Consider the following 27,584-nt stretch of genomic DNA (forward strand, 5'->3'; position numbering starts at 1 on the left):
AAATTCATGAGTACTTCTGTTTGTTTAAAATATGTTTAAAAAATAAGTTTAAAATATGTTTAGAAATGTCCAATTTAAAATAAATTGCATTAAAAAAACATCTTAAAGTTATGACTTTTTCTTCACAGTTATGGAATGTAATTTATAACGATTTGCACAATTCAGAGACAAAAATACAGAATTAGTAGATATTACATCAGAATTTCAAGAGATTCTGTTTATATCTTACATTTTAAACTTTATTACATGTAATTGTGAGCTATCAACTCCAAATTCTGAGAACAAAAATGGTAAGATAAAAACTTGACACTTTAGAAAATAAGTCTATTACACTTTTGAGTTTATATCAATTAGAGATGTTACATTTTTGTTTAAAGTTTGAGCAAAAAAAATTCTTCCAACTCAGCATTTGTGTGCTTTGACTGTCGTTGACTCATTTTTTGATCTTCAGTTGGTTTGGTCCAGCTCTGAGCTGAGACTAATAGATTGGATGGACTGTTGTTACCTCCATGTCCTGCTTCCCCATAGGCACCCGACTCCTGCTAATGTAGGTCATCAGGCCTCCTCTGTTACTGCTGAGTAATGAGTGTCTAATCAGCTCCGCTAATTACCAACCTGCCGTATGACTTGGGGCACCTCGCACAGCTTGACGGGCAGAACCACATCCTTTACGCCTATCCAGAATCATTGCAGACTATGAGATTAGATGGTCAGACATGCTTCCCTCAGCAGAGAAGATCTACGCTAGCAGACTTTATTCCTGAGTACGGATTTAATTAAGGAAGCACAATATGCCACGCTATTGCAGTTGCAAAAGTACAAGTAATTACTCTTATTAGCCTAGAGACTTCCTTAAAAGCCTCTGCATTGTAAAACAGCCTCCCATGTCAGTCGACTGAGGACTTGTAAGCAGCAGGAACTCTTAAGTCATCACTTATTCTGAGCATTAATTGACTTCACAGATATATTTAGCGGTGTTAATGTCCGCTATGAGGTCAGTCATTGTGGGTTTTAAGGAGTCCAGTTTGTGTGACGAGTACTTTGTGTGCATGTGCGTTTGTGTGTGTGAGAAAGAGAGAGCATGTGTGAGCGGGGGAAGGTCTACGTTTAGGTAAGTCATTGTGGGGTTGCCATAGTAACAGATTTGCAGCGTAATATGCCTGGAAAGGGGGATTGCGGACTATTATTACATCTCTTTTTTCATATTGTTTTGTCTTTTGTTATTTCCAGTGTCATTCTAAAGACTGATTTGCAGTTATAACTTTTGCACTTTGTGATTCTTTAATTATACTTTTTGTTCTTTGACAAATGTCTATCAAATTGCGACTGTTATGTCAGATATTTTTCAATCTGTAGCTATTGCAAAATTTATATTGACGATATCATCGTGTTAGAATTATAAGGTTCCCTCTGTGTTCTAAATGATTTTAAAACATTGAGCTTCAAAGTTTTTGCATTACATATACTGTAGCACACAATATGTGTCTAACGGTCTTCTTTCATACATTAACATGCCAGAGATGCTATATGTACTCTAAATGTAAAATATAAAAATTCACCTAAATTTGCAAATTGGGATAAAATAAAAAGGGCAAATACAGACAGAGCCTTCCAATTCTAAAAAGTCAGCCATATAATTCCACCTGAAGTTATAAGGTTATATCTAGCAGATCATAAATTGAAGCATTACTTTTCAAGAAATACAATCAGTCTGCTTATTAATTTATTTTAAAAAAAAAATAATAAAATGGGTTGCAGCTGGAAGGGCATCCGCTGTGTAAAACATATGACGGTTCATTCCGCTGTGGTGACCCCAGATTAATAAAGGGATTAAGCCCAACAGAAAATGAATAAATGAATACTTTATATAATGCATTGAATTTTATTTATTGAATGATCTGTCCCATGTATTAAATTAAATGTTTGCCCTTCAAGGCTTAATATCAAATTTAAAGACTTTAAATGAAAACAGACAATGAGCAAATGAGTTGTTTAACAAAGTTTAAATAAACAATGAAAAATGTTTCTATCTTGTCTTTTCCACTGCAAGAGTGTTGAAGAAAGCTGAGCCTGATTGGTCCTCATGCCTGCATTTGAAATGCTGATTTTATGACAGAAAGAACCTTATAGAGCCAAGCTAAAGTCTGACTTTGTATATAAAACCTATTTTGTTCTTTAAATGAAAAATCTTAAAATGTAAACTACTTTAAGAAAAAAGGCACATAATGCTTAAATTACAATACTTTTTTCATAGAAAAACATGCTATGTAGTACAAATAGTATAGATGTTTTAACTTTAAAAAGGTTAAGAAATCAATATTTGGGGGAAAACATCAAATTTTTATCACCACATTGTTATTCTCATATGTTGTAGTTTTCATTTTTCTCTAAATGACATTATTCGATATTATGACATTATTTCTTTAAAATTGACTTAAATAAATTACCTTTAGGCGACGCAGTGGCGCAGTAGGTAGTGCTGTCGCCTCACAGCAAGAAAGTCCCTGGTTCGAGCCTTGTCTGGGTCAGTTGGTGTTTCTGTGTGGAGTTTGCATGTTCTCCTGCGTTCGCGTTGGTTTCTTCCATGTGCTCCGGTTTACCTCACAGTCCAAAGACATGTGATACAGGTAAATTGGGTAAGCTAAATTGTCTGTTGTGTATGTGTGTGAATGAGTGTGTGTGAATGTTTCCCAGAGATGGATGGCGGCTGGAAGGGTATCCGCTGCATAAAAACGTACTGAATAAGTTGAAGGTTCATTCCGCTGTGGCAACCCCGGAAAAATAAAGGGACTACGCTGAAAAGAAAATGAATGAATGAAAATTACCTTTATAGAATAAAACAAATATTGACATTTTACTCAAACCCATACCAAATAAATAGAGTAAATGCAGAAAAATGTTTCTATCGGCTGTATTTTATTTTATTTTATTATTATTAAACGTAACATACTTATCATTATTGTGCACATTGTTTATCTCAGCAAAAACCCCTTGTTAACATTTTTTTTCAATGATTTCTCTATCGAGATTAACACTGCTGTCTTGTCAATCCCACATGTCAGGCAGTGCAATTCATTTTCTTCCAATTCAGATTCATATCTGCTCAAGCTCTTCAAACGCTCTTGGAGATTCCCCCCTAAGCAGACTGAAAATCCCAGACAAGGATTGGAGGATTTGCAGATTTGTAATACTGTTTCTGGCATTACGAGTGCACATAAATATTTCATCTTGTGGAATTTCCTCAATCCCGCATTTTGATGGTTTTATCGGTTTATTGACGATGAAATGGCAGAGTTACATCTGCATGTGCAAGTGAGGTTTGTTTTCGTAATCCGTCAAACCGTCTAATGCCTTGACTATATGCCAGGGGGGCAGTGCTTTGACCTTTAACTTTATGATTAATAATAGTAAGTGACTGTTTATTTATAGAGCTCGTTCTTTGCTTTTAAAGGGATAGCTCACCCAAAACATTTATTCTGTCATCATTTATTCACCTTTTTCTTGTTACAAACCTACTTTAGTTTCTGTTTCTGGTCCCACTTTATATTACTGCTATTGTACTTTTATTTAAAATAATATTTTGATTCTATGTACATGGATGTATGTGTATATACATACATACATACATACATACATACATACATACATACATACATACATACATACATACATACATATGTGTATACAGGGCTTGACATTAACTTTTTGATCCCTAGCCACTCGCCATTTTCACTAGCCACAATTTAGTTTTTTCCACGTGTGTTGTGAATGACCTTACTCAATAAGCATGAGCAAATGGGCTGTGGCTTCATAGTTTCACATTGCAGTTAGTTTTTATTTTGCACGAATTTTCAAGGAATAACGAAATAAGACAATATAAGTGATAGATGGGCGTGCGCACACAGTAAAAGTTGGGCCCATTAATCATCTTTTCAAAGAATGGTTAAAGCGAAAGCAGCAAATGCTGGTGCTTACAAAAAATATCTGAAGCTCTTAAAAGCAGTAAGGTATGCAATCGTACCAGTTGCGTTTCCAGGCCCGGTTGCTTCGCGAAAGGACGTGGGAGCTTTTAACACTCGCCCGCATTGCATCAGCTGTGTGCGCAACACTAGTCAGTGAGTGAGGAGAGCCAGTCTTACCAATCGTCTGATCATCCTCTCATTCGATAATCACCTGCTTTCTTTGCTAACATGATAGGGTATCAGTCTTGCTGATCTCATTTGCAAGCATGTTGACAAACGGTCTAAAGCTAAAGTTCTAATTTTTAGTCATGAGGCTGCTCTGGCAATTTAATAATTATTTTCAACCACCCAAAGTGGCTTGTGAAGGTGGCTGTCCAACCAGCCACAGCTGAAATCCACCCACGTTTGGCATGTTGGTGGTGTCAAGCCCTGTGTATATACTGTATACATAACAATATCATTTGATGAACCAACCCTTATAGGTTAACCCATACATACTGCCAAACCTGCGCTAATAATACCCAAATTTCACCTCTATTGCACCATAGTTAAATTGTTAGTTCATCTAAACATGAAATTAAAATCCCTGAAACCTTCATTCATCTGAAAACAAATTGGTGAAATCAAAAGTGGCCAAGACAACTCAACGTGCTGCAACTTTAGAAAACACATGCAAATACAAAAAAAAAAGAAAACACCTTCATCAGTTTGACAGCACAAAGTTGCAAATCCTTAAAATGCAAATACAAATAGAAAATGCGCTGCAGATATCAAAAAACTTCCTCAAAACAGACCAGGTGCCAGTGGTTCAATTGGAATATCATCAAGCTACAAGAACAATTTTTTAAATGCATAAATCAAAAATAACATTAAATTTCTTTTCATCAGTGTCATAGAGAACACATTCATGTGTCCTGCTTGATGCCACCTCTGAAAAATTACCTCAGAAGCATTGTTGTTTTAAACATAAGAAATTGCATGTAAGCTTCCACTGGGTACGTTGTATGCCACTGCACAGTGCTTGTGAACATGCACAATATACTGACACTGAGGAGAAGAAACTGCTGAATAAAGCTGTTGTTTTTGTATTGTGTGCGCACAAAAGTATTCTTGTAGCTTGCTAGTATTCCGACTGAACCTCTGAGGCCATATGGTCTGTTTGAGGTTTATTTTGTTTCTTTTTTTTTTTTTTTTTTTTGAGTCAGGAACCTTTGCTGTCTATGGAGGATGAGGGAGCTCTTAGGTTAAATGTAGTAAATCTTAATTTGGTTAAATGAACCCTTTAAGGCCAATTCCCTTTGTTCTCTTTATAGTTTGAATAATGTTGGAAACAATTATCCACTGACTTTCATAATATTTTTCCCCGCTATAAAGGTCAACAGCTACCAGTTTCCAACATTCTTCAAAATATCTTCTTTTTTAAAAGATGTCTTTAAGGTTTAAATGACTTGAGGGTGAGTAAACGTTGAGTAAATTTTGAGTTTTAGGTGAACTGTCCCTTTAAGCACTGCCTATTTTATAGCTCAGAACACTGAATAACTCAGATGTACATTAGTCATCAGATGCGATTGGGTATCTTTGTGAAGCATGAAAATAGACAGTCTCAGAGTAGATGCCCCAGGGATCTGCCACTGCAGCAGAAAGTACGCCAGGCTCAGAATGGCTGACGTAATTAACAAACCATGCAGCGACCAATCCGTCAAGACCATCGTGACACTGAGGCGGAAACTTATCAGCTTATTCCGCAACCATGGCATCATGCATAACCAGTTCCCCAAAGCCAGCTTCACCATGGGGGATGTTGTTCCCCTTGTGAATTTTAGCCATTCTGTTCTCCAGTAGAGGCCCCAGGGCATTTTTAGACCGCAGTGCTCCATAAGGAGTTGCTGTGTTCACTTATTATGTATGTGTGAAGCCATGCAGATGGAGGGTGGGAGATGTTCGCCAATGTCGGAGCTTCCACTAATTCCCATACTGCTGATGCGGATGCCTGTCAGCAAAGTGTCAGCGCCAGTGTCGGGCATGAGCGTGGGCTGACTTAAGTGAGTTTAGCTGTTTTCTCTCCTTGCACTCGCTCTACCTGGTTTATGCCTGACTGACCTGATGGAGTCGTCTCTTTATCTATTTAAAGAGCTGCATCTATAATATATCTATATAAAGGCTCCTGTGCACTGGACACATGTTGTCGAGGTCTGAGTGAATGGCGTTAAGATGAGCAGTCAAAAAGATTGCTGCACATTTGGTTGAATGAAATTCATCATGACATCTGAAGTCTTGTTATTCTTAATTATTCTTGAGAATATTTAAGAATAACAAAGTATTGGCAAAACTATGATAGTTGTTGTCCTTTATTGTTATTGCGAGCACACACACAAAAAAACATGTTATTATTAATAAACAAATTACTACAATGTAAATACTTTACATTGTTTCCTCTGTTACTCATTGATTTATTATTATGATTTATTGATTTATTTATTATGTGTAAATGTGTAATTTCTTTTACTTAATTTGTTCTGTTTATAAACCTTCTATGTTGTTGGCAGTAGTTAAATTAAAATGTTTTGTTTGTAATTAAAGCTTCTATGAGTTTTCTTGTTTATGCTCATTTGTGATTATCTGTATGCAGCAAATTCATAAAAAAAATAATATTTTTTGGCAAAGTTCATTCTGAGTTTCTAAATTTGAGGATTAAACAAAATGTTTATGAAAGATTATTATTATTATTATTATTATTATTATTATTATTATTATTATTATTATTATTATTATTATTAAACAAAAATAAATTGTTTAATACACATGGTCTAACAATATAATAACATACAATTACTTTTTTCCTAAATTAGTAATGTTTAACAGCATAGCTATCTTTCACAATATTTGCTATTACGTTTATTATAAGGTGAAACTGTTTAATCCACTTATTATCTTTTTGGAAAAGCCTGTGTCATTTTCTGTAAAAAAATGCTGGTTGAATAAAAAGTTTCATCTCAAAAGTATCTATACATTTACAAAAGTAAGCATAGTTCTACTCCCTTTTTGAAAATGAACATTTTTATTTGTTTCTCGGTTAATATAGGTCATATACTTTGATGCATTTGACAAAACAGATTAATTAAATATGTGTAATAAAATACATATTTATTAAATAACATTCTATTCACTGAACATCTTTAGAAATATAACGATTATACGTTTACATTCATGCGAAATACTGGATACAAAAATAAAAACTATAAAATTTCAACACAATTATATAAATTTTTTTTTTTACTTAAATTTTGCTCTTTAAAAAATAAAAATAAAAATTCCCTAACATATAAATATGTGTGTACTAATTTTGGACCATTATCATAAGTTATTTTGTAAGATCAGCTCCAGATTTGCCTTCAGTACTGATTAATCTAATGTATATGCACAGATATAATATTGTAAAACTTCCTATGGAAAATATTAATTTCAATGAGAGATTTATCAGGGGTGTACATTGGGGAATATTTTAATTATATATATATATATATATATATATATATATATATATATATATATATATATATATATATATATATATATATATATATATATATATATATATATATATATATATATATACACACACACACATACATAGAATACACGCATCTGAATTGTATCAAAGTAAGAGACATGTACTGTAAGCATTCCATGCTATTTCATTTGTCTTTTGAATATATTTGTTCAGCCGTGCCAGTTTATAACAAACTTTGTTTTTAGGAAATGGTACATTAGTTTCTATAAGATAATTGTACGCCTATGTTTCTTTTTTATAATTGTAATCTATAACATTTTTGCTACATTGAGAAATGTAACAACAATGTGACATTAGGTTTTTTTTTTTCTTCTAAACAAAGTTTTTAAATTTGTGACTTGTTGTTTCCAGAGTATACAGTAATGAAATATCTTCTGTCTTGCCCCCCTGCAGGATCTCCCAGGAACATTCTCCAAAACTGCAGATCCGGAGTCACAGCTACTTGCGGGCGGTGAGTGAAGTTTCCATCAATAGGAGCCTGGACACCCTGGACCCCAAAGCTCTGCTAGCCTCTCCCCAATATCGCTCGCGCAACGAGAGCTACATGAGGGCTATGAGCACCATCAGCCAGGTTTGTGCTCACCCCCAAACACACCGTGGTAGCGGGGTGCAGGGGGAGGAAGGCCTGAAACACTCCAGTATAATCCAGGAAATCTAATTAAATCCATAAAACTGAATTCTGATTCATCCACCAATGAAATGCATTTGAACCATTCTCATAACAGTGTTCAATCACAAATGTCCAACATTCTCCATGTTTTGTAGAAATGGGGTGGCATTCATCAGACAGTTACTCATCCATCTGAGGCACACTTTGTCCCCAAGCACACTTTTGTCATGCTAATTAAAAAATGGCAAATATGACATCACTCTCATTTGACATGTGTGCTCTCTAATATAAGACCAACAACAAAATGGTCTACTCACAAGCAAACAAAAACACTTCCTGTAAAGACTTTGTAGAGGCCACATGCTAGTTAGTGTTGATGCCATTGTTATTATTTTGTTGTAATTATTTTTGGTACTCAAGGGCATATCGTTATTTTATTATAGTATGTACTGCCTACATGACAAAACAGAGTAATGTATAGTAATTTACTATAATGTAAATTGTAATATACTGTATATATTTCTGTATTTATAACTGCTAGAAATGCTACAGCATATTGCAGTGAATAACTATAGTGAACTGAAAAGCTAATAAAAACTGTATAGTAATATACTTTAATTTTTACTACAATAAGCTGTTGTGTATTGTAGTATAATGTGTGCGTGTAAATATATATACAGTTGAAGTCAGAATTATTAGCCCCCTTTTGATTTTATTTTATTTTTTTAAATATTTCCCAAATGATGTTTAACAGAGCAATGACATTTTCACAGTATGTCTAATAATATTATGACACTTATTTGTTTTATTTTGGCTAGATTAAAAGCAGTTATTAATTTTCTACAAAACCTTTTTGGGACAAAATTGTTTGCCCCTTTAAGTTAATTTTTTTTCAATAATCTACAGAACAAACCATCGTTATACAATAACTTGCCTAATTACTAGGCCCACACGGAATCTGCGCGCGCAGAATTCCGCAGATTTTCCGCAGATTTCTGCAGATTTTTAGCCCATCACTAATTTTGTTTATTTACTTGAGTAAATGTGTAAATCTAAATTAATTCAGTTTTTATTCAGTAATTTATTACTTTTTATTTCATATATTAAGGTTTTATTTATGATACTCCACTGGATACTCCCAAAATAATTTCGCAGAAATCCACAGATTTTTCCCAAAATTCTCAGCAGAAATAGGAAAAAAACGTCCGCAGATTCTGTCTGGCCCTGCTAATGACCCTAACCTGCCTAGTTCACCTTATTAACCTAATTAAGCATTTAAATGTCACTTTAGGCTGTATAGAAGTGTCTTGAAAAATATCAAGTAAAATATTATTTACTGTCATCACGGCAAAGATAAAATAAATCCGTTATAAGAAATAAGTTTTTAAAACTATTATCCTTAGAAATGTGCTGAAACAATCTTCCCTCCATTAAACAGAAATTGGTGAAAAAAATAAACAGGGGTGCTAATAATTCAGGGGGGCTAATAATTGTGACTTCAACTGTACAGTTGAAGTCAGTAAATTATGAATCCCCCTTTGATCTATTTTTTTCTTTTTTAAATATTTCCCATATTATGCTTAACAGAGCAAGGACATTTTCACAGTATGTCTGATAATATTTTTTTTCTTCTGGAGAAAGTCTTATTTGTTTTAGTTTGTCTTGAATAAAAACAGTTTTTTTTAAAAAAACATTTAAGGTCAAAACTATCAGCCCCTTTAAGCTATATTTTCACGTAGTCTACAGAACAAACAGTCCTTATACAATAACTTGCCTAATTACCCTAACTTGCCTAGTTAACCTAGTTAAGCCTTTAAATGTCACTTTAAGCTGTATAGAAGTGTCTTGAATAATATAGTCAAATGTAATTTACCATCATCATGTCAAAGATAAAATAAATCAGTTATTAGAAATGAGTTATTAAAACTATTATGTTTAAAAAATGTTTTGAAAAAATCTGCTCTCCGTTAAACAGAAATTGGGGAAAAATGAACAGAGGGGCTAATAATTCAAGGGGGCTAATAATAATTCTGACTTCAACTGTGTTTATATATAATTTGTCACGGCAACTGTAGAACTACTAAAAGTTATTAAAGTATTTGAAGTACTTGGTATGGTTCAAAATTACTATAGTATTAACTGTAAGTTACTATAGTATTTTTGTCATGTAGGTGATTACTTCCAGGTACTTGGTAGTAGAGGACGTCAAACTATCTTTTAAACAGTAGCTTTGTTTCCACCCAACTATTTTCATGTGCATTTTGGAATATTGCATAAAGAATGCTTGATGGAAATGCCCAGATACACATACATTTTGAAAATCCAAATAAAGAATGTATGCGCACAACTGAATGGGATAAATATTTTTTTCAGTAAGAAGAAAATGCACATAAATTTCAATGAAAAAGTCATATGATTTTGTTATAAGAGATCAAGTGATAATAAAAAGGTGCCATGGAGAGCCTTAATGGACAAACCAGTGGGCCAGCTACATTGTAAAACATCTGAGGTGTTGTTTTGGTCATTCTAAAATGCCTTAACCAAAGTCCATCATTGCAGTGGTTCAGTATTATCACCTCCCAGAACTGTGTTGAGCATCTATGCTCCCAAAGAGCCACCCCACGTTCATTGCGTGTCAGCATCATCTTCTGAGGCACACGTAATTATATAAGAAAAAGTCTCACGCAGCTTCTGCTACCACAGCAAATTGCGTTTTTATTTTTGATATCTGGTGGCAGTTTTACTGGAAGTGATGATTTTGTGCTTTTTGACTCATTGGATGGAAACCATTCATTACTCACAAATAATTTATGCGATATTACAGTTTTTTGCTGAGTGGAAACATAGCTAGTGTATAACTGTCTGTAAGATATTGGTTTACTTTTTTATTTTTTGTTTATTTTGTTTATGTGGAGGTACTTGTTTTTTGATCCCAAAGCCAAATAATAGTTTAAGTGAAGATTGAAGATAGACAAAGTTCTGGTATTTCTTCAAGCAAAAGCATGCATCAAAATAAGACCTTCACATTATGAAATGAATATGCCCATTTACCCCTTATGGGTGATCAGGACAGAGTGTCGAGCTGTTGGCTTGTCCAAAATACCCAGTCCTCCACTTTCTACAGTTCCACCTTATCACGTCTTCATTAATCTCCCACTCTCATCCACCCTCAGTTTCTGTTCAAATCAACACTAATGAATATGTTGATGCTAACTCACTCTCTCCATCTTCCCCTATGTCAGAAAACCCCACTTGAGGATTTCCTCCTAAACTGTGTGTCTTACGCTATCAATTAGCTTGTCATTCAAGCCTTACCGTGTTTCCTTTTTGACTCTTCCTCCTCTTGCCCTTGCTTGTGTGTCTCTCACTTTCTCCTAATGACTTCTCTGCAATCTCCTGCTTCATTTTCCATTCCTTTTTTTGTTTTTGCACCCTGTTTAAAAATTGTTCACTCGTTGAACTTTTTTGCTGTTTTAAAGTTTATTTGAAATCATAATTTAATTTTTATTTTATTTTTTTCATTTTACTACCTCACATTGCTATTCTTAAGGTAATTAAATAAATAAATCAGTGCATTAAAATCCCCTTTTAAAAAAGTTTGTTTTGGTGATCTTCAATGAAAGTCTAACTATTTGCTTCCATGTTTGGAGTGGCTGTCCTTCTGTTGACGCAAACCTGAGGGCTTGCATAGCAACTGCATATTAATTCCCTCTCTAACCGTTAGTTCGCTGTGGGGGAATGATGTGCTAAAGAAAGCTCCGCCCTATACTTAATATCCCATTTCAGTTGAAGTATAGAATATTGAACTAATGTAACCCATGGCAAGTGGTTCCTAAAACTCATTGGACGAATGATACCCACTCTTTCCCCTGAGCTCTGTTTTTCCTCTCTTTTCTAATTCAGATTTCTTGTCTTTCTCTGTCTTCTTCTCGTCTCTTCTGCCATTCTGCAGGTGAGTGAGGTGGAGGTGAACGGGCAGATTGAGGCCATGTGTGAGAGTGTGTTTAATGAAATGGAGTCTCATGCTGTGGACGCCCTGGACCTGCCCATGCCCGGGTGTTTCCGCATGAGGAGTCACAGTTACGTGCGTGCCATTGACCAGGGCTGCTCGCAGGACGACGACAGCCCTTTGCTCCCGGCCTCCCCACCAAGGACCACCACTACTGTCAGAACCATCCAGAGCAGCACAGGTCAGTTTGATCTATCAATTTATACATCTGTCTGTCTGTCTTTCTGTCATCTTTATGCCTTTCTGACTATCTGACTGTCATTCTGCTAGTTTGCAGGCCTGTCTGTCTCTCTGTCTGCTGTACCGTCATGTTGTCAGTGTTTCTGTCTGGATGTCAGTTGTTCTGTTGTTCCTTATGTTGGTTTATTGGTTGTTCCATCATTATTTTCTTTCTTTCTTTCTTTCTTTCTTTTCTTGTCTTTGTTTCTTTCTTTCTTTCTTTCTTTTCTTGTCTTTGTTTCTTTCTTTTTTCTTTTGTTTTCTTTGTCTTTCTTTCTTTCTTTCTTTCTTTCTTTTCTTTGTCTTTGTTTCTTTGTTTCTTTTCTTTGTCTTTCTTTCTTTCCTTCCTTCCCTCCTTCCTTCCTTCCTTTCTTCCTTCTTTCTTTTTTTTCTGTAACTTTAAATCTTTCTCTGTCAACATTTTTTAAAGTTCTGCTTTTAATAAGAGAGAACCAAGTTTCTACTTTAAAACAGAAAAAGAAATAATTTTATGCTGTCTTCACGTGTTTATATTTTATCGCCACTTTATGTCAGATAGGTTTCATTAAAAAAATAAAAATTTGACAGAAAACAGAGAAATAAATGCACTTTTTGCAAAGTATTGCATTTTTAGTGCATTAACAGTACATATGTAACAAGTGTGTCTCACACCTCTTTTTGAAAGAAGGTACTGGCCGTTAGATCGCCTCCTGGGGGCTGGCAGCAGTACAAGTCATAAAGCCCACCTCCTCGGTGTTAATGAACGAGACTTGAGCCCCAAAAAAAAAAAAGGTATTACACTTGTAATAAAATTTCCAAAAAAATGGTTTTGGTCAATTAAGGCACTGGTTATCCTGTAACATTATTTAAATTTGATTGTAAGGATGTCTGACATTTTGAATTTCGGCATGTTGTCAAGTTAATCTACTGAATTTGCTGTTATAAAATATTAATGTTCTAGAAACCGAATCATATATATAGAAATGTGAACGTTATATATTATCTATATATCTTTTACCGTTGCCTTTTTATTTGAAAACACCTGCTAAATATTAAAATGAAGGTAAATTCTTATTTGCCAGATATTAAGAGATGGAATAAACCAAATAAAAACTGAGGCAAAAAATGAAAAACAATATACAAGCAATGTTGCTGATAGGCATATATTATATAGACATCAGTTGATGTATTAATACTGCTAAGTTTATTGTACAAATTTATAAGGATTATTTCATACAGTGCAGGGATGGGATGTGTAAATATCCTGTTAATATTTAGAAATCTTGCTGTGTTTATATCTTTTAAACTGCTCACATAATGTTTACATTTGTAATATTTAAATCATTTGCTAATTAATAACCTCATGTGGAACTCTGAACCTGCATCTCATTTTGGAGTCTGCTACTGTCCACTGGAGGTTGCATTTCGGTCTATCTATCTATCTATCTATCTATCTATCTATCTATCTATCTATCTATCTATCTATCTATCTATCTATCTATCTATCTATCTATCTATCTATCTATCTATCTATCGATCTATCTATCTATCTATCTATCTATCTATCTATCTATCTATCTATCTATCTATCTATCTATCTATCTATCTATCTATCTATCTATCTATCTATCATCTATCTATCTATCTATCTATCTATCTATCTATCTATCTATCATCATCTATCTAGTCTGTCTGGTTGTCTGTCTGTCTGTCTATCCATCTATCCATCTATCCATTCATCCATCATCTTTTATAAGAGTAAACCTAGGAAGTTTATTTGTCTTTGTATCTGTCCATTTACCAATCTCTCAGTTTGACATTCAGTCTGTCTGCATTTCTGCAATTCTGCCTGTTTTTGTCTCATCTCTCTTTCTTTCTGTGTTCTTTTCTCTATTCTTTTTGCTGTGTTTCAATGCATCTATATATGTGCCAATACCAGTATATAAAACTCTCCATTGTGCATCAAGGAAGCTGCCAGAGAAACAATCAATATTCATTTGTAGTTGTTTTTTTTCCTGTGGGTCACAACATGTTTATCCTCAGAGGCCCTAACAGGATACGTCTGATTTGCTTTTTATTAGCACCGTGAGGCGAAAACAGCAGTAATGGTGAACTGAATGATTGAGTGAATTTGAATGATTTAATGTGCAGTACAGAAGAAGAAGAAATGATTGCATGTCTCTTGGAAGGAGGCTATCATGTTAATAAGGAACATGTGAAATGGAAAATTGAGTATCTTATAAAAATGTCATTTCATAGCATCTCAGATTTGAAAATATTTATTATTTTAAATGAGTCTGATTCTGATATTTCAAGTGACCAGCATCCAGATGTCAGGGAAGGATTTGTGAACTCAGTGTGATCTGTGTCTACTTTTGCTGTGGGGTTTTCTTTCATTTGAAACCCTAGTGATCAAAAATCCACCCCTAGCATAAGAATTTTAGTTTTTATCCCAGATGACATATTAATATTTTTAAAAATATGTCCACAGTGTCTCCAAACATAAGGCTCCTGTTAGCTATTAAAAGAAACCCAATGGTGAAGCCTGTCAGTTCTTTACATTATTTTGCGCTAGTTTGATTGTGAATGTAAAGGTCACGTGTTGGTTGATAGCATGAGAGTTTACATTGAATGGCCTATTGTTTTGGTGGCTGTAAAAATGCCTGTAGCTTTAAGAGATATCACATAGTTGTTTGCAAACTTATTAGCCCTCCTATAAAATCTTTATTCTTTTTCAAATATTTCAAAAGTGATGATTAGAAGGGCAAGGATTTTTTGACAGCATATTCTTTTGTGTTTTTTCATCTGGAAAATATGTTTTTTTTTTTTCTGGAATAAAAGCAGTTTTATTTATTTATTTTTTTATTTATTTACTTATTTATTACTTTATTTATTTACTTATTTATTTACATATTTATTTATTTATTTATATACTTGTTTATTTACATATTTATGTATTTATTTGCATATTTATTCTTTTATGTATTTACTTATTTATTTACATATTCATTTATTTATTTGCATATTTATTTTTTTACTCATTTATTATTTTATTCTTTACTTAAACGTTTATTTATTTATGTACATATTTATTTATTTAATTAATTTATTAATTATTTAATATTTTATTTATTTACTTATATATTTATTTATTTGCATATTTGTTTATTTACTTATTTGGTTATTTATTTACTTATTTGTTTAATTATTTATTTATATATTTACTTACTTATTTATACAGGGACAACTTGACATGTTGTGCCAGAGTTAGCTATAAAGCTAATTTACATCTGTCCTCCCTGTACTCCATTTTTAAAAATATGTTAAGGTCTATAAGGTATATGTTTAAGGTCTATATTATATAAGAATGTTTTTAACCTAATTTGCCCAATTATTTAATAATTTATGCACTTTAGGTTGAACAATATATCTTGCAAACTAACTAGTGTTGGAATTTATAATTAATTCCATGCGTGTTCAATACAAACTCAGGAGGAGATCAATTTAAAAAATATTAGTAATTTATTAAATACAAATTAATAATTCTATTGTGGCCCTGGATCGCACAAATGTGTCCCATTGGTTATACAATGCTATCCAAGAGAACACACCAGGTGCTCTGCAAGTGTTTTCTTAAGACTAAAGACCCAGTTTATAAACACAGAAGAAGGAGAAGGCGGGTTGTCTCTGTCAGCTTTTCTGCACCATCTCTAGTTCCTCTTTTCTGCACAGAAAAACTAGACCAGTTAAATGCACATTCTTAGAGACCTCCATAGGCTCCAATATGTTTTCATAAATGGTTACACAGGAAATCAGAGGCGAGAGACGCATGTTATTTTTATTGTTTCTGCTGCATATTTCTTGTCCAAGAAAACTAAAGCTTAACCGAGAGTCGCTGGAAACTAGTGGCTGAATATAAACAGAAATAATCACAAAATAATCTTTCTGGAAATCAAGCAGCTTTGTTGTCGCTGGAGGTTGCTGTCAGTGTGAAGTTGTTGTTGTTTTTTGTTTTTTGTTTTTTTGAAGGCATCTCTGATGAAATTTTCAACTGTCACTTTGTTTGAAAAAGCCCAAGTATGTAATATTTGTCAGTAAAAACATTAAACGAGAGATTATTCACAACGCTGCAAAGTTTGACATGCTGAATATTAATAATCAGGATGCTCTGAGAGCTGTTTGATGTTGTAATCCTTCATTGGAAGTTGCATCCATTCTATATACTACATTTCTGTGCTGTTTTGACTGCATTAGACAGTCTCTATCTGCACTAGTAATGCAGATTCGAGTGCTGTGTTTTCCTCTTGTGCTCCTACTGTTCTTCCAAAGCCTGCGGCAAGTCAGAGAGCCAGCATATGGCCACCAGCCTCAGCGCATCTATGGAGAGGAGACAGCTGGCTGAGGAGGAGCAAACTGAAGAAATGTGAAAAGTTCCTTGAAATCTTTTGTGGTAACGTTAGGGGGTCACGCTAGTGCTCATGTTGCTAGTGGGCTGGTTTAATTGTGTGGAAGTACAGTCAGGAATCTTTACATATCAGCTTTGGTTACAGTCATGGTGCTCCTGTTAGAATGGATCAAAACAACAGGCAATACAGTCTGGTGTTATCTCTTTAAAAATCATCCAGAGCTTGTAAAGAACCGAGCTCTGCCATTTCCAGGAATTGAATTGTAACGAATATGTAACGTATGTTGGTATTTAAAGGCTTTGGTGATATTAAATTGTGAAGATCTAGAGTTTTCATTGAAGGGCATGTCCGTGGCGGCCTCTCAAACTTTGACGATTCGCCACGAAAAAGGAAGTTGTTATAACTCAGGCATGCATTGTCTGATCTGCCTCAATATACACTCGTTTGATAACAGCCCTGACCTGAACACGTTTACATGCTAATATTCAGTTAAAGTTATAGCGCCACCTGCTGGCAACATGAAATGACTGGTTTTACACTATAACAAACTCCTCCTAGATCATATAAAATCCAAGTTCTAGAGTTTTCGGCGAAGGGCGTGTGGTGGACTGACAAATTCAGTGTTTCGCCATGAAAAAGGAAGTACTAATAACTCAACCCCACAATGTCCGATCTGCCTGAAAATTCACAGGTTTGAAGAGATTCCTCTCCTGAAGACATTTACATGCCAATACTGAGTCACAGTCATAATGCCACCAGCTGACAGAAGGAAGTTTGGCATAAATCTGTGATTTTGGTGTGGCGGTAAGCCCGGGTGCGAGGTCCCTTTAATTTCTGCTCCGAGCTTTAATTTATGCTGAGATTTTAAGCAGCCATTCAAGATGTAGTGGTCTAAATAATATATATATATATATATATATATATATATATATATATATATATATATATATATATATATATATATATGTATATATATATATATATGGACATTTGGATTTGTCAATATTAGATTTAGTCATAAGTGATAGTAATTTTATTGATGAGTCTTAGCAGTTGGTTTTGTTTTGTTTGTACGTTATTTATAGCCCTTGTTATGTGTGCGTGTGTGTGTGTGTGTGTGCGTGTATTTGTGTACGTGTTTTTGTGACATATCAGGACACAAATCTGTATAATGACATGGGTATGACATAGGTATTACAAAAAGGAGGTGAAATATGAGGACATTAGTGACGTCCTCATTTCTCAAAATGCTTATAAATCCTACAGAATGAGTTTAATCAGAGAGTAAAGATGAACACAGTCTCCTGTGATGGTTGGGTTTAGGGGTGGGGTAGGGTGGGGGCAGTGTAATATACGGTTTGGACAGTATAAATATATATATATATGTGTGTGTGTGTGTGTGTGTGTGTGTGTGTGTGTGTGTGTGTGTGTGTGTGTGTTTGCAATTCTGTAGTTATTTCTCTGCGAGATGAAAAGACATTTTCAGTATTTTTGAAAGATCCTCTTAAAAAAATCTCACAAGCTGCACAAGGTAAAACCAAATGTCAAAATAACTCTACACATTTGTTTTTTAAGTGCATTTCATATTAGATTTTAACGCGTGAAGCTCTTTTTATTCTCATGTGGTTTCAAGGCATACATTTGACATGTTCAGTTCAAATACAGAATATGTCATGTATATATGGGTCAGTATATATGTCAGTAGGCATGGTCCGGTATAAGATTTTGACAGTAAGATAACCTTGCATAAAACATTCACAGTTACATGGTATTGTAATTATTGCTCTAAAATGTATTCTTTTTAAAAGTCTTTTTAAAAATTGAACACAATGTATTTTAATTTAAAAATATTTTGGAGCAGTAAACATCTAATGACTTCTGCTGTCTTCATTAGTTTCAAAAACACTGATTTCTGTACAATTTAAAACAGAATCTTTGTATATCTTTCTTGCTTGAGATACTGTTGTCCTAAAAAAAAGAAAAAGAAAAAGAAAGAAAAAAAACTTGAATAAAATATTTTACACATACCTTAGGAACGGTATAGCAGAAAATCTTGGCGGTTTTAACAGCTGGACTTTTCCATACTGAGGTATTCCTTGAAAACGATTATTATCCCATGCCCAGTATATACAGTCCACTATCTCTCTGAAGCCTGCTGCTGAAAGTTGCATAATGGTAATAATTAGGGATGGTGTGTTCCTCCACATGGACTGCACCTGCCAGCCAGAGGCGGCAGTAGTTTGGCTGTGGAGTTGATAGCTGCCATTTGTTTAAGCTTCACATGCTGACAAAGCTCAGAAGGGATGCTTTGGCTGGGGCAACTCTGGCGAGAGATGTGACAGACTTGACCTGACCTTCTATCCGTGCCTGACATTGATTTAAAAGAGAGAATCGCTATGCATTTGAGTGGGTCAAAGCTGGTGTGTTCTTGACACCATCTGCATTTGCGTCATTGCTTTTTGCAACCCATATTTTGCGTTATGTAAAAGAAACAAAGGACTGATGTGTGAATAACACCAAAATTAAGCCATAATGAATATGAGTTGGCTACAGTGATCATAATTAGCACATTGGTCATTAGTTAAAGGGATTGTTCATCCAAAATGAAAATTATATCATCATTCACACACTCTTGTCTTTCCAATCCTGATGTTTTTTTTTTTATCCATATAATGAAAGTCAGTAGAATGTACTGGACTTTGGTGGACAAAAAAAATTGTATGGTCATTGTATGGACTAAGAAACCCCAAGACATACCCAATATAATGAAAATCAGTGGATTTAAAAACAACATAAAAAGAACAGAAAACAAGAGACATAACTCATCTTCACCACAGGGGGCAAAAATGAGTGTTTCTTTAAAACACATTGTTATTCACTAAGTCAAAATCGGCATGAAACCCACACCACTTATTTTTACATCATTACCTTTTGCTACTGAATTTTACTTTAACAATTTATATTTGTAAAGTGAAACAGAATAGATCAATTGATTGGTTGGTTGACTTAATTGATTTGATTGTTTGGTTGGGTGATTTATTACTTTATTTAATTATCTACAGCTGCATTTTACCCTTTTCACAAGTTAATTTTAATAACTCCCTCAGGCCCCCTTCCACATTTTTAATGTAAAGTATGTGGCTGTTTAATTGGGCGAAGAGTAGTGTAAATGTTCTAGCTAGCTAAACAGTGTGTATCTGATGCGAATAAGGCATACCTGGTCTCATTCACTAAACATGTTTAAGCTCAAATTTATGTGTGAAATGTGTATACATTTGGGGCTGTATTATGCAAATTACTAACCTCATGCACTAACCTTCCACTAGTGTGATCGTACGCTTCAGGAACCAGCCAACAAGGACACACTGGTGTGATTGTAAAAGTCAAAGGTTTAACTGATAATTAAATGGATGGTTCAACCAAAACTCATATTATATCATCATTTACAGACCCTCATGTCATTTAAACATGCAATTATATTTTTTGATAATATCTTGTCTATTTATCCAAAACAATACTTTTCAATACAACATTCAAATAAATGTTCAGCATTTGAAAGTAGGTCATACAAGTTTGGATCGACTGAACGAGTTTGACTGAATGATCTTTTACCACTGAGCGGTAGGTACAGCACTGAGTCCAGTCATCCTCCGTCCAGCTTAGGACCTTCCAGATGTCCTCGCCATGGAGACCCGGCCAGACGAATTACGAGATAGCTAATTGAGGGAGCTGTCAGGGCTGACATTGAGAGGGCACCTACCTTACCCTCATCCCCTTCTTAACACCACTGTGTGTTCAGACGAACAGAGCAGCACCATCTGCCTGCTACACAGCAGGTTCTTATCACACGCTGCACTGCTGCCTTTGGGCTACTGCACAAAGTCTTTGAAGTGGAGTGGAGCGAAGTTTCAGATTTTACACTTCATTGTTTATGTTCAAAATGTTCCACTGAAGCACTTATTCAAGCGTATTTTATCATAACTACACGTGGCTTTTGATAAATCGTTAATAGCTTGGCTTTACACCGTGTTTGTCTTTTAGCGTAGCTAATTAGTAAACTATTAGCATGCAGTCCTTCACCCTCACCACAGGGGGCAGACAATGAGCCAGAAAATACAATGAGTCTTCTTCTTGGGGACAGGCTTGCATGTTAAACGAGTCATGAAGGAACATGTTGGGCAATTTCTTCCATTAATGTCACCCAGTCCCCATTACTTTAATAAAACAGCATTAAACTCTTGTGCATGATTGAGCAGCTTTTAATTCCTCTGTACACAGCACACAGATTCAGTTAGCCCTCCTCCCTCATTCCTCTCACCTAACAGGGGTTGCTATTGTGTTTTGTTATAGATTAGTTTGATGGTATTCAACTTATTTTATAATGAATACATTTACACAATTATCAAACGGAACTGTTTGTTTTATAGCAGAGTCTTTTTTTCATTTTGTTACTTTCCTGCTTACTGTCTTGATGCTGTATAAGAAAAAGAAATACAGTAATGATTACATTTGAATTGCTCAGGTGAAACAAAATGCATCAGAATTACATCCATATTAATTACACTGAATGCTGTATTGTTAGGAGAAAAATAGTTAGACTTGAGCATTGCTATTAAAGAAATTGGCATTTATGAGTGAGTTGCGCCTTAGCGCAGTAACTTTTTAAGTTTGATACAAGCAAAACCCTGTTATGGAGAACAGGAGGTCATTTAGGTAGAGGACCCTGGCAGGGGGCATTCCTTCTGCAGTGGGCCAAAGATCTATACATTTTCAAGTTATATATATATATATTTATATAATATGCCTTTATTACAGTATAAATAGCCTATTTATGTGTAAATGAAACCATTATACCTGTCGACATTTCAGATGAAATCTAGGTTTCCCATGGGTTCTGGAATAGCGTGGAATTTTAAAAGGTCCATTCCAGACAATGCAAGTCAGGGAAATTTTATATTTTTGTCTGAGTTGGAATATCAGGGATTTTTCTTTAAATTGTAGTTTTCGTTTATCATTATATTTTTAGAACATTTTTTGTTGTTTTACAGGTATTGTCATGGTGAGTCTATTTTTAGCTCAGCTTTATTCATTTCATGCTTGTAAACTTGCAGTCACCTAAGTCAAATGCAGTAACCAGAACCTACCTGTTAACTAAAGCTAGCATGTCAGGAAATATGGTAATTTTAAGAACTTTGGATTCAAAATGATATCTTTTAAGTGTTAAAAATTAGATGACAAAAACACTGTCATGAAAGTACTTGATTTTTTTTTTTAAATCTGAAGTTAATTGTTATCCATTGTACTTGTAGTATATTTATATAGTGTACATATTGGCTATTTAAGTTATTATGATAAAGTTAAACCATTTTAAAATTATGTTATATATTAATATTATATTATTAATATATAAGTACAACTCTGGAAGAATTGTGGAATTTGATGTTTGGCTTAAAGGACCTTGAAACCCCTCGTTTCAGCTGATTATTTTCACATGCATCTCTAGTCCAGGAAAGTCCAGCTGTGTTTAGGGGGGAGTGTCGAGTGGCGAAAGAGGGAAGGGTTGCATGAAAAGGGGAGTTTCATTATGTGCACAACAGCAGATTTTCACACCAGCAACACAAACACAGATGCAGGAGTGATAGTCAGTGATTCAGAGAGCAGCATTTACAGTGAAACTGAGAGCTGTGCAGAAGTGGAGGATTTTCAGTCCATGATATTGATATTTACATACTGTAAACTTAGTAGCTAAATCATTTTGACTAAGGTATGTCTTTAAAAACGAAAAGAGTACTGCTGACAATACTAACTAACTTTTCCATCTGAAATAACATAAACAAAGAACATCGATCACACACTTACCAAATCCAAGTGGCAAATCCGGATATCACCTTTTCTAGATTCGAAAAACCTTCGGGTAAAAATGTTCCTTACAAACATATTATTGTCGCGTGTTAGTAGACCACTTTAATCCACACATGTGGGTCCACACGCGAGCTGTGCTCTCATTGTGGAGAAATGGAAACAAAACCTTCATTGCTGCACACTTATAAACATAACACTGATGACCCATGTGTCCGAACAATTCTTCTTTTTCTACTTGTTTGAATTACGGTTGGCAAAACAACATGGCGTCTCTCTGAATTCTGTAACAGGTAAAAAGTGTCTTCTTAGCTATATCAGGCATATTAATGAAGATTCATCTCGTTCACAATAGAGCGCTGATTGGTTCGAACCAAGTCTTTCTCATAAATTAATGAACAGATGTGCTGAAAACTCAATGACGTCACTTTGTACCGGCCGGTACAGACAGCCAATCTCTACACTGAAATTTACACAATGATCTTATCGCTGTCGCGTTGCTTTCAATTTCAACCAGAAAAATGAATTTGCTCTAAACAATGCAAAAACAACCAATTTTCACTTGTTACGTTTATATATGTGTCCTAATAGTGTTTTTAGCAACGTGGGGCATGTATATGACTGTCTACATTTCAAAAAATATGTTTTGGGGTTTCTTTAAGTGAGAACCCTGGAAAAAAACATAATGGGTGATGCCATTTCCATTGATACAGAACATTCATACTTTAATATAATCTTTCTGTTTGAGCTGAGTGGAGAGGAGAGTAGGTGAAGAAAAAAGAAAGAAGTGACGGAGAATTATCAAATATAAACAAAGGATAGAAAGAAAAACTAGTTTCCCCGCTCGTTCACTCCGTGAGGTGTTTGTGTTGTCCATATGTGAAGCCGTCAAAGTGTCTGGGATATCTTAAATCTCCCTGACCCATCCTGTCTTCATGTTTTAGTTGAAGTTACATCACACGTCGAACCACACTACACATTTCAAGACACTTCAGGGGACCTTTAAACCCGGAGCGTATATGTATTTGCACAGTAGCGCTTGGTTCTTTTCAGCATCCTCAAATATTAACGCAAACCTGAGCTGTCGAGCGCGAGCAGAGGTTTGCGACCCCCAACAGGCAGGAGTCTGAGCTGCTGAAATAATAGAAAGATATTTTAGAGAAGATGCCAGGGGTTACGTGCTGACAGGTGAGCTGTTATAGTGTGGAGCGTTTGTTTGCACAATGTTGTGCCGTTTTGTAAGGCTGACTGCACACAGGGCTCGGATGACGCTTTAGCTGTGACGTCCCTCAGGCTGTTACTGCAGAATCCTCCCACTATCTCTAAACTGTGTTCCTGGCCCGGCAGCAGCTATCATTTAGACTCATAGTCAGAGGATGCAGGCTATTTTTGAGCTGTCTTCTGTCTGCGTACGCCAGGAAAATACCACAGCTGCCATCGCTGGGACTGATGATCAATGTTTCCTTTTAGCTACACAAATGTGAGGCCTCGCAGCTCCAGTAGAGACTGAAGAGGCTCAAAATACTTTGAAAATGGTTGGATATGTTTAAAATCAGAGCTGAACATGTATTTCATCAGCAGTCCAGCCATATGTCTATTGATTTCCAAGACAGAGCTGAAGATGTAAGAAAACGGGGCTTTTAGTTATTTCACATGATAAGGAATGAGCACTGGAACAGTTCAGTTCAAATACTGAAAAGGAATGGTGTGGAATAAATTCTTATTTGAAAATTGTTTGTAACTTTCACAAACATTTGAAACGTGAATTGAAAGTGACATTTTTTAAAGCTGACAAACTCATATCAAATATTCTTGTCAATTTTATTACTGGAATCTGAACTTTATTTACAGCTTTGAATAGTTGTGCTTTGCCAAAAGTTAGTTTTTTAGTATGTATTTATTAACACAGGAACTATCAGAATTCTGCGCTTCCTGACAAAAGTCTTGTCGCCTGTTTTAGGAGCAACAAATAATAACTTGACTTCTAGTTGATCATTTGGTATCAGAAGTGACTTATATGAAAGGCAAAAGCCTCTAGATTACTCTTATTTTACCAAAATAAAATATAATCATGCCGTGATTTTTAATTATATAATCAGGACAGTATATGGTTTGACTTTGATTAGAGAAAAGTCTTGTCACTTAACAGAAATAATGCACAGTATAGAATATAAAGTCATGTTGCAGTGGAAAAATGTATATTGTGTATGACTCCCATGAGCTTGGAGGACTGCATCTATACATTTCTGCAATGACTTAAATAACTTATTAATGAAGTCATCCGGAATGGCAAAGGAAGCGTTCCTGCAGGACTTTCAGAATTTATCAAGATTCTTTGGATTCATCTCCAATGCCTCCTCCTTCATTTTCATGTCTGGTGACTGGGCTGGACAATTCTGGAGCACCTTGACCTTATTTGCTTTCAGAAACTTTGATGTGGAGGCTGAAGTATGTGAAGGAGTGCTATCCTGCTGAAGAATTTGCCCTCTTCTGTGGTTTGTAATGTAATGGGCAGCATAAATGTCTTGATACCTCAGGCTGCTGATGTTGTTATCCACTCTGCAGATCTCTTGCATGCCCCCATACTGAAAGTAACCCTAAATCATGATTTTTCCTTAACCAAACTTGACTGATTTCTGTGATAATCTTAAGACCATGCGGGTTCCAATAGGTCTTCTGCAGTATCTGTGATGATTTGGATGCAGTTCAACAGATGATTCATCAGAAAAATCTACCTTCTACCACTTTCCCAAATGTAGAAGTCAGTGTATTATTTGTTGCTCTTACAACTGGGATTAACGACAAGACTTCAGGTGTATAACTTCTAGAATCGCCTTAGCATCATATTTACAATCAAAGCTTATATTGAGATTTTATATTTATTCTTTGAATGTTTGTCATCATAGTTTATAAAGTCGATTAACTAAAAACACATTTTTTTGCAATATAGCTTATATTTGTGTATGCATAATATATGTAGCTTACTTTGTCCGACAAGCAGGAGAGCAGTAAAACTGTTTTTTAAAAGTTTGAAAAACATGTTTGAAGTAAACTTTTTTAAAGTTCTGTTTTTGTTATCAGAAAGTTTCTATGCAACAAAGATATGCATATTCAAAGCTAATTTGACCATTTTCACTATTTAAGATATAAATACTCAAAACTAATAACTTATTTGTGTTTATTAATTTCAATTAAGTAACAATGTAGAATGAAATACATAAACATTTAACACACATTTTAAAAAATTAGGGTGTTTTTACATTTTAAAATGATCAAAATTACTGCCTTTGTACTTTAGTGATAAAATATGGTAGACTTTATTTTAATGGTCCCTATTGCACATTTTGTAAACTAAAAGTTGCAGTGCAACCATTTGCCAATTAATTCTCATTTGAGTATTAGTGGACTGTCTGCTAAATATCTGCTGATACTGCTCCTTCAACAGACATGTAATTAACTATAAAAACTTTGCAAGTACATGTCTTGCAACTTACACTAACCATAACCCTGACCCCCAACGTAACAGTCTATGATCTAATTAGAATTAGTTGGCATGTAGATGTAATGTAACTTAAATTGAACAAAAGGCATAAAGGGACCATCAAAATAGAGTGATGCCTAAATAATTTATTTCTCCTAAATGTAACTTTTCACAATTACTACTTGCTTCTAATTTCAACATATATTTTTCTTTTTGACTTTTTTACATTATAAAAAAAAAATTGTTAATTAGCAGTGATATCTTGGTTGTGTGAAATTGTACAACCGATTATTTTTCTCCTCACTTGCCATGACTGTGTACAAACACTCACACACACCTTTTCAGCTTTTACACTCAAAACAAACAGCATGCAAATATTAAAAAATTCATGTTTGGGTGTAGATTTTAATTTTCAGCTATGTTTAAATGACTTACTGCACACACTGACATGCAAATCACAAGTAGTCAGTGATGACGCATGTCCTTTTGTACAATCTGGTATTAGCATGCCTTTTCATGGTGTCTATTGTAGCCATTTGAGCTTAGATTATGTCAGGACCCTTATTTTGTCACAGACATTACTTTAATGAAAAAGCCAACTGCCTATTACTAATATGACTGACTGAAAAAAGGAAGTGAATCGATCGATGTGTTTTGCTACAGTATGGTTTAGGCTGAATTGGTTGCTTTGGTGTGCTTTGTCTTTATGAAGGGTTTTAATTGCTGTTTCAACACATCTGCATCTATGCTTACACTATGAAATCTATAAACTTACATTGTGCATTCTTTGAGCTGTGAAAGTGCTCAAAAGTGTACAGTCTCAAAATGTTTTTATCATTTAGATTCATGCTTGTGTTTTGCATCTTTGAGTTGGTATCAGGTATATAGAAATTAATCGTAATACTAGTGTAAACAGGACCTTTGACCTCATTTTTGTCCTGATGTTAAATGAAATTTTTAAGTAAATGACTAACTGGTCACCTTTTGTGACCTTTTTCCTTTGTAAAAGGTCAGTCTGATGCCACTATTGATTTGCTGAACAGAGAAGTGATGACATTTTGTTACAGCTAAGGCATCATCGCTGAATGCACCGAAAGCAGAGGGAAACAGCACTGCTTTTTTTCAGCTACACTTTGTACTGATTGTTTCTCAGTGTCTTTCAAAAGAAGACATGGCACTGCGTATGCTAGAGCAAGTGTATTTGTTCTTGTTATTCACAAAAAAAAAGTCATAGGAGCTAAAAGTATTCTTGTAAGGTACTTTTTACTTATTTAGTGAGGATTTATATTAAATCTACATCCGCAACTCATTTCCCTGCTACTCTCAAATGTCCATTTAATTCATTCTATCATTCATTATCTTTTCAGCTTAGTCCCTTTATTAATCAGGGATCGCCACAACGGAATGAACCTCCAACTTATCCAGCACGTTTTATGCAATGGATGCCCTTCCAGCCTCAAACCATTACTGGGAAACACCTATACACTC

General features: G+C 34.7%; 1 protein-coding gene across 18 annotated transcripts in view; it reads left to right on the forward strand.

Moving 5' to 3' along the window:
- dlgap1a (discs, large (Drosophila) homolog-associated protein 1a) overlaps positions 1-27,584 on the forward strand; it is a 207,299-nt gene that overhangs the window by 135,714 nt on the left and 44,001 nt on the right. For 11 of the 18 annotated variants that reach the window (XR_012388949.1, XR_012388952.1, XM_017358897.4 and 8 more), the window contains exons 5-6: positions 7,927-8,104; positions 12,096-12,333. Coding sequence is in view for 15 of the 18 variants with exons in the window: in XM_017358897.4 (XP_017214386.1) it covers positions 7,927-8,104; positions 12,096-12,333 (416 nt within the window). In the remaining 3 variants the exon portion in view is untranslated. The remainder of the gene's footprint in view (positions 1-7,926; positions 8,105-12,095; positions 12,334-27,584) is intronic. The other 7 variants (XR_012388972.1, XM_073920345.1, XM_017358896.4 and 4 more) reach the window with 2 other exon arrangements.

This window comes from Danio rerio, chromosome 2, assembly GCF_049306965.1.
Source record: "Danio rerio strain Tuebingen ecotype United States chromosome 2, GRCz12tu, whole genome shotgun sequence".
In the NCBI taxonomy this organism is placed as follows: Eukaryota; Metazoa; Chordata; class Actinopteri; order Cypriniformes; family Danionidae; genus Danio; species Danio rerio.